Here is an 8,525-nt window from a genome sequence, read left to right as displayed (position 1 = left end):
CTAAGCGCCTGGAGCTGGGTGCGCGCTCCACAAAGATAGTCTTATTCAGGTTCTCTGAAAACAGTGTGGGGGAAGCACTAGCCTCACAATGCAGATGAGAAACTGAGGCTCAGAGAGGAGCTAGTCACCTGCCTGCAGTCACACAACGGGAAGGACAGAGACTGGAAGGCTGCATTGGTGGAGGGGTGCGTAGGTGGGCAGAGGATCCTTAGAGAAGGGGGCTCGTCCCAATGCTGCCGCTGGGACACAAGGCTTCTGAGTTTAATTCCCTTGCAACCAGGCCCCAGGGTTACTCCTGCATTGTTTTGTTTTGCAGCTGCCAAAGAGCGCTCAGAAGGAAAGGATGTCAGGTGAAATTTACAATTGCTGGGCCTCCCGGGTGGCGCAAGGGGTTAAGCACGGCACTGTGAAGCAATCCGCAGCCTCTGCAGCAGGAGTTCGATCCCCTGGCCGGCCAGGGAGCTACCCGCATGGCGCAGCAGACATCTCCTGCCTTGCCCACTGCTCCCCTCAGCAGTGGATTTCACTCAGTCTGCCTGTTCTGCTCCCCACTCTGCCTCTGGTGAATCCACTCACCCCCTGCACCTCTGGCCTACCTCCCAGCTCTTGTATGTGCAAATACATAAAATAAATCTTCAAAAAACCCCACAGCTTTATTGAGATATAATATACATCCCGTCCAATTTGCCCAGTTCCATGGCTTCAGTACAGTCACAGACATACAGTACAGTCATAGCCAATCCTAGTCCATTTTCCTCACAGCAGAGAGTACTCAGTGCCCGTCGCTAGCACCCCCCAGCCCAAGCAACCACTGATCTACTTTGTCTCCACAGTTGGCCTATTCTGCACGTTTTATAGAGAAGGGCTCATGGGCTGTGAGGTCTTTCACGCCAGGCTCCCTTCATTTACCTGAGTGTTTTCAGGGCTCACCCTTCTCTTTTTATGCCTGTATAATAGTCCTTCATGAGGCTACGCCACACTTTGTGCATCTCTGGGTTATTTCCACTTTTTGGCAGATGTGGACTGTGCTGCTGCAAACATTAGCATGTTTAGGTGTGAAGTCGCTGGGTCCTGTGATGACTGCAGGCCTCACATTTCGTGGGTCTGCTTAACTGCTTCATATTCCCGCCAGTGGTGTGTGAGGGTTCCCATTTGTTACAAGCCAGGGAGGGGGCACCCCAAACCTGCCTGCTCTAAGTAGCTCCTGCCATCCGCTGCATCAAGACAAAACATACTCTAGTGCGTGAGACCTTCAATGGGAAGGACCTTAATACAGTTACTGCTCAACAAAGAGAAGACAAAGAACAGTTTCCAAATCAAGCACCCGAAGTTACCCGTCCCCTCGTGGGTACAGGTCCAGCCAAACAGGGTTGGCCCAAAGCAGGGCCACTGAGGCCGAAAACCTGCCATCATCTAAGGTGCCTCCCCGTGGGGACCCACAGGAAAGAGGCAGAAGGGGCCCAACACGTCTGAGACAGGAGGAGAACATCAAGATCAAGATCAAGGCTGCCATTGTTAACCTCCCCTCGGGCCTCTCACCCACGTCTGTTTCAAGTGTCTCCTTCCATGTCCCCCAAGTCCCTGGCACAAGGCCAAGACCAAGAAGCCAGCACAATTTCTGCACATGTCCCTCTGCTCCACGGGCCCCCTCCAGGTCTCCTCTGGATCCCCAACCTGCCCCCTCCTTCCCCAGTCTCCTTCCTGGCTTCTCCTCCCTGCTCAGCGCCTCCCTTCCTTGGGGGGGACAGGGAGCCTAGAACCTCCCGTTTTCCTGGGGACCACCCTATTACAATTTCACCTTGTCCTCACCAGCACTTGTTATCATGTCTTATTTATTTTAAGAGTCATTTGTTTTTAAAGATTTATGCATACAAGAGCTGGGGTGCAGACCATAGGTGTGGGGGGTGGTGGAGGATTCACCAGAGACAGAGCGGGGGGCAGAACAGGCAGACCGATGAAATCCACTGCTGAGGGGAGCAGCGGGCGAGACAGGAGAGGTCTGCTGTGCGGTGTGGGTAGCTCCCTGGCCGGGGATCGAATTCATGCCACAGTGGCTGGAGACAGCGTCACAGTGCCCAGGGTCTTTTTACTGACTTTGATGGTGTCTCTGATGCATAAAAGCATTTTATTTTAATGAAGTACGATTGACCTTTTTTTCCCTTGTCGTGGGGGCTTTTGATGTCATATCTAAAAAAATCCTGCATAAGCCAAGGTCACGGCAACTCACCCCTAAGTTAACCTCTAGCATTTTCAGAGCGGCTTGACCCTCGCAGACCCCAGCCCATATTGCTGGCTGCATCTCTCCACAAAGCCCCCCTCATCCCAAACAGGCTGCTCACGCTGCAGCATTTCTGCCTCAAGGTTTCATGTGGGGTGGGCTGCAGTGGGCGGGGTCCACACTAGGCTTGGGCCAGCGCGAAGGTTTGGGGTGCAGACTGGCAGGAGGGGAGAGTGGCCACTAGTGCCAGTGGGGCATGAGACCAAGCCTCTGAGACCAAGGCTGGGGGCTCAGGAAGCACCTGCCAGGGGGGCTCACAGCCCACCCACCTAGGCAGGGGCCTGGATCCTTCCAGGTGCGTCTGGCTCTACTGCTGTCCACTGCCTGCCCCCCTCAGCCTTCCACTGCCAGCCTCTTAGAGCCGGCGACCTCCCCCAGCCTCAGCACTAGCCGGCCCCTTTGGGGGACCCTGGCCCTCTGGACGCGCGCTCTGCCGCTCTGGCCGGGGGTGGCACTGGCAGGACGGGGACAGGCCCGCGGGGAAGGGTAGCTCGGATCTCCCGGGGCCGCCGGCAGGCGCTCGCGGCCGCGCAGAGATGGGGGCGCGCGCAGGTGGGCCGGGCCGGGCCGGGCCGGGCCGGGCCGGGCCGGGGCCGGGGCGCGCGGCGGGGGCGGGGGCGGGGCGGGGGCGGCGCGTGCAGGAATGCGGCCCCGCCCCGACTCCCGTTCCGACCCGGCGGCGCGGGCCGAGCTGCTGGCGAGAGTCATGGCCGCTTCGCGACAGCCCCAGGTCGGGGAGCTGCTGGCCGAGGCGCGCAGGGCCTTCCAGGAGGAGTTCGGGGCCGCGCCCGCGCTGGCCGTGTCGGCGCCGGGCCGCGTCAACCTCATCGGGGAGCACACGGACTACAACCAGGGCCTGGTGCTGCCCATGGTGAGGGGCCGGGCGGGGATCCCCGAAGCCTGGCCGGCAGCCGGGCCGGGCCGGGCCTCCGGGGCGCGGGAGGTGCGCGCCCAGCGGTTCCCCTCGCGGAGTTGCGGGACAGGCACGTGGCCACGGCCCGGGGCCGCCCGGGGAGGTCGTCCGGGAGGCTGTGCCGGCGCCTCTCGCTCGAGCCCGCCCTCCGGGGCTGCTGGTCCGCGCCTTCCTCCGGGGCCCCCTCAAAATGCGGGGGCGCTGTTGTTGCAGGCGGAAGGGTGCGCTTGGGGCTCTGGCCTCAGCAGCCGGGGTGAACCAGCTCTGGCCTCCCGACGCGGGCCGGGCACTTTCCAGGGGAGGAAACTGAGGCCCAGAGAGGGCTCGTGAGCGGCCCAAGGTCACACAGCTGTTTCTCGGTGGGGCCAGGACCAGAGCCTGACCTCTCCCGGCCCCACTGAGCAGCTTGGCAAGGGACTGAGTACCCTGCAGCAGAGGCCACCCCAAAGTAGAAAGATTCTTTTGTGAGCGCCTCTGATCCCCATTTCCTGTTGAGCTATGGGGGCAGGGGGCCCTTGTCCTCACAGCTGGGGGCCTTTGCTCGGGGCACAGTCCACATCTGCATTGCTAAAGGGGCTGGGGCCCCAGTCCCTACGGCCAGCTCAGCGCCGAGACACTCCCATTCCAAGTGGGGCCTCAAGGTCACTGCCCTCCCTCTGAACCTGGGTATCTGTACCCCTTGCCTTTCCTGCCAGGCGCTGGAGCTCGTGACGGTGCTGGTGGGCAGCCCCCGGACAGACGGGCTTGTCTCCCTCCTCACCACCTCTGAGGATGCTGACGAGCCCCGGCGGCTGCAGTTTCCACTGCCCACAGCCCAGCGGTCCCTGGAGCCCGGGACGCCCCGCTGGGCCAACTATGTCAAGGGCGTGATTCAGCACTACCCAGGTATGGGCCCAGGTCAGGGTCACGTGCACACTCGTGCCAGAAACACCATTTCTTGGCCACACGCTCCTCAGCTCATTGAATCCACTGTGGGCTAGACTGGTAAGGCTGAGCACCCCCTCTGTACAGAAGAGGAAACTGAGGCCCGAGGGAGGGTCCAGAACTTGCTCATGACATGATGGGAGGGGGCAGGATTCCAACCCCAGCTGGTTGACCTTCAGAACCCTAAATCAGAAGTAGGAGGACTATGCCAGGAACCTCAGGGCGGAGGGGGGAGGGCCGTGGGCCCCTTGGCTTAGCAGGTTGGTAACCTCTGGCAGTTGAGGCGTATTGTCTGGTAGCAGCCACCTCCCTCACACCAGAACCTGCCCTTCCGCGCCCACCTCACGACGGCCCATCTCACCATCACCCCACTTTCCCTGCAGCCGCCCCTCTCCCCGGCTTCAGTGCAGTGATGGTGAGCTCAGTGCCGCTGGGGGGCGGGCTGTCCAGCTCGGCATCCCTGGAAGTGGCCACGTACACCTTCCTGCAGCAGCTCTGCCCAGGTATCACCTAACCCTGGGCTAACCCTGCCCGCCCCGAGGTCTCCTGTGTTCAGAGCTTCTTCCCCTCTGTGGCTTTGGGAGGGAGGAGAGAATCTCCCTTGAGCATCTGGGAGCTACCCCCTCCCCTGAGGCCCCCTCCTAGGCCCCCCCCTCACCTCACTCTGCTGTAGATTCTGGGCCGCTAGCCGCCCGGGCCCAGGTGTGTCAGCGGGCCGAGCACAGCTTCGCAGGCGTGCCCTGTGGCATCATGGACCAGCTCATCGCACTGCTGGGGCAGAAGGGCCACGCGCTGCTCATTGACTGCAGGTCAGGGCTCCCCTTGTACCCGGCTACCGCAGAACCAGGAGCTCCTGGCTAGAGCCTGCCCGCTGCCCAGTGCGCCAAGCAGACACTTGGCCTTGTCGCCCCCCCCCCCCCACTCCAACTGCATCCCAGGTCTCTGGAGACAAACCTGGTGCCGCTGTCGGACCCCCGGCTGGCCGTGCTCATCACCAACTCCAACGTCCGCCACTCGCTGGGCTCCAGCGAGTACCCGGCGCGGCGGCGCCAGTGTGAGGAGGTGGCCCGCGCACTGGGCAAGGAGAGCCTCCGGGAGGTGCAGCTGGAGGAACTCGAAGGTGAGCGCTGGGGGGTGTGCCGTGTCCTGGAGGCGCTGGACACCGTCTTTGACCCTGTCGTGCACCCCTCATCTCGGGGATTTGCTGTGCTCTACCTACTCCCCCAAACTCTGCAGGCCTCGGGCTCCAACTTTATTGGGGCTGCTTGAAATCCCAATATTGTTCTTTTTATATGAGAACTAAGTTTTCGTGCTGGAAAATGTAGCAGCGCGCAAAGGAGAAAATAATCAGCTCTCAGGCCTCCGCTCAGAGCTGCAAATGCTGCAGCCGCCGTTAGCATTTGGACACATTTCCTTGCAGTGTTTTTCCATGCTTCTTTTTTCAAAGTTGAGCACATGCAGTCTCGCCCCCCGCCTTTGTACTGGCTCACGCCCCAGACCTGTTCCTGTGCCCGAAAGGCCTGTGAGCCACTCGGCTTTTTTAAGAGCCTGGTACTGCTCACAGGTGTGCTGGGGTTGACTAAACCCTTTTCCGGTAGGTTCACAGAAGGTTCTGGTGCACGTTTTTTGCTTTTTGTTTTTGTTTTTTAGATTTATGTTATTTATTTATGCATACAAGAGTTGGGGTGCAGGCCAGAGGTGGGGGGGGAAGAGGTTCACCAGAGACAGAGGGGGGAACAGAACAGGCGGGTTGACTGAAAGACACTGCTGAGGGGAGCAGCGGGGAGACAGAAGAGGCCTTCTGCGCCATGTGGGTAGCTCCCTGGCCAGGGATCGAACTCACATTGTATTCGCTGCCAGTAGCTTCACAGTGCTGACACTTAACCCCCTGTGCCTCCAGGGAGGCCCCTGATGCACGTTTTCATACAGAAGCCTGCTCTCTGCATGCTTTTTTGGTTAGGATAAGCCCTTAAGAGTAGGATTACAGTGTCAAGAGATACCTGTGTTTTCAGGGTTCCTGATGCGGGTGGCCAGGAAGGTGTGTTGAACAGTTAGAAGGTCACATAAATGTTAACTCACTGCATTCGCTTCCAATGTCGCGGGGGGTGGAGGTGCTGAGACCTGAACGCGGGCCTCAGTCCCATGAGCCCACACACTTCACCCCCAGACCTTGCTGCTGGCCTTGGGGTCAGGCCCTCCCTGGCGGTGCAGAGGTGTCCATCTCAGACTCACTGGTCAGCCCCAAGGGACTGTCTTGTCCTCCTTGGTGAACGTTCACAGGCAGAGCCGTGCAGGTGACCTTGGCTCACGTTTTCGCGCTTGAATGCTTCGGCCGTCCCTCCTCGCTCAGCCTGTGCGCGCCCCTCCTGGGGGTGGGGGTGGGGGGCCGCCCTCTGCCTTCTCCACAGTCTGCCCCAACATCCCCCACTCACCCTCTTACACTTTCCTTCTTCCGGGCCCGGCCTGGCTCCTCCCCTTCCGATGCCTCCATTTTCCCCACCACGGATCCTCCCTGCCTGGACCATCTGGGGCGCACGTGCGTCTCATCTCCTCTCATCTCCTAGCCCGAACCTGCCTGCCCCCTCACATGCCTCCACCTTCAGCTCCCCGGGGCTCCCCACTCCACCCTTGACCTTGACCCCAGCCTTCTTGTCCTGGCCCCCTGTGGGAGCCAGAAGCCTCCTCCACGGCCCTGCCGCCCTGCCCAAGCCTGCCCAGGCTGTGTCCTCTGCCCACAGCCCCCACAGCCCACGGAGGGCTCAGGGCCCAGCTCGGAGTTCACGGCGCCTTGCTCGCCCGGCTGCAGTCCCCACTTCCTCCTGGGTTTCTGGATCCTTCACTGACCCACAACGGAACTCATCATCCTTCCTCTACAGGCCTCTCCTGACTTCCCCTGGCCTCTCCCTCCCTCCCCTTTGTCACTCTTGTTTGAAACTTCAGTCACTGCTGAGTCCTCACTGTCCCCCCTCGAGGCTACCCTCCCTTGTCTCTGACCTCTGTTCCCTCCTTCTTTCCTCTCCCCCTTGGCCCCTGGTCGGCCTCTGACTGCTTCAGAGCTGCCTGCTGGGCCTCCGGGCCTGCCCCTCCCAGCTGGGGCCCCGTCTGAGGCAGCCGCTTCTGTCTGCGGCGCTGTCCCTCCCTGCCCCAGAAGCGCTCTGGCACCTGGAATTGGGTGGCAAAGTCCCCGGGTGTCAGGGCTGCCGGTACACACAGCTGAGCCAGGGGCGGCTGGTGGGGTCCCTGGGGTGCCTGGGCCCTGCTTCCTGAGCTTTGCTGGGCCTTCCCTGGCCAGCAGGGCGCCCTAGGCTCCCAGGCGCCATTGTGGCTCCAGCGCATCCTGTTGCACCAGCAGGGCATCTCCCCTGCGCTAGGGCATCTCCCCCGCGCTGCCGAGGCCTGTGTCCTACCTTGGGGCCTGGGGGCTAAGCTGCTGCGTTGCACACCCCTGTTGGGAGTCTACTGTGTTCGCTCACTCTGTCCCCACCGAACCCCAACAAGGCAGGCTCCGCTTTCCAGCTGGTGAGGAAGGGAGGGCCGGGAGCCCTGTCCAGCGCTCCCTGGGCTCTGCCCACTGCCTCGTCAGAACCTGGTCCCCGGCCTGGCTCAGCCCTGCCCCCCACCCGGCCTTCCACCCCCGGCTGCCTCCCCAGAGCCCTGGAGCCGTCGGGTGGCGGCAGCAGGGCTGACCCCGTTCCCTCCCCAGCTGGCAGAGAGCTGGTGAGCAAGGAGGGCTTCCGGCGGGCGCGGCACGTCGTCGGGGAGATCCGGCGCACGGCCCAGGCTGCGGCCGCCCTCGGCCGCGGGGACTACAGAGCCTTCGGCCGCCTCATGGTGGAAAGCCACCACTCGCTCAGGTGAGGCCCCTGGGGTGCCCGCCACCCCGGGCACAGGCTGCCCGCAGGCGGTGGGTCTCAGCCCCTCTCCTGTTGACGCCCCGCAGGGACGACTACGAGGTGAGCTGCCCGGAGCTGGACCAGCTGGTGGAGGCCGCGCTCTCCGCACCCGGGGTGTACGGCAGCCGCATGACGGGCGGGGGCTTTGGGGGCTGCACGGTGACGCTGCTGGAAGCCTCTGCCGCCCCCCGAGCCATGCAGCACATACAGGTGGGTGGGGCGGGAGCCGGGGGCCGGGGGCCAGGGAGGAGAAAGGGGTTCCCGGGGCTCGGCCACCCTCCCACCCTCCCCACCTCTCCCACAGGACCGCTACGGTGGCACCGCCACCTTCTACCTCTCCCAGGCGGCCGACGGTGCCAAGGTGCTGAGCTTCTGAGGCGCCCAGGGGGGCCCTGGGCAGGCAGGTCTCGAAGCCCCGCCTCGCCCGGTGCCCGTGCTCTGCTTCTGGGTCTCAATAAACATGTGCCTCCGACCACCGTGCCCGCCTGCCTCGAGGTGGGTGCGCTTGCGCCTCAGA

General features: G+C 62.4%; 1 protein-coding gene across 1 annotated transcript; it reads left to right on the top strand.

The window, feature by feature from the left end:
• Positions 1–2,984: 2,984 nt before the first annotated feature.
• On the top strand, positions 2,985–8,426 carry GALK1 (galactokinase 1; the record flags this gene model as incomplete). Its single annotated transcript, XM_084236723.1, has 8 exons — positions 2,985–3,149; positions 3,887–4,076; positions 4,499–4,618; positions 4,789–4,924; positions 5,054–5,235; positions 7,819–7,969; positions 8,056–8,218; positions 8,313–8,426. The coding sequence occupies 8 exons, from the start codon at positions 2,985–2,987 to the stop codon at positions 8,382–8,384; spliced, it is 1,179 nt and encodes a 392-aa protein (XP_084092849.1). The 3' UTR covers positions 8,385–8,426.
• Between the last annotated feature and the right edge of the window lie 99 nt (positions 8,427–8,525).

Source organism: Talpa europaea (assembly GCF_964194135.1).
Source record: "Talpa europaea genome assembly, chromosome: 7".
In the NCBI taxonomy this organism is placed as follows: domain Eukaryota; kingdom Metazoa; phylum Chordata; class Mammalia; order Eulipotyphla; family Talpidae; genus Talpa; species Talpa europaea.
Note: the sequence above shows the minus strand (reverse complement) of the source record. Positions and strands in the feature narration are given on the sequence as shown.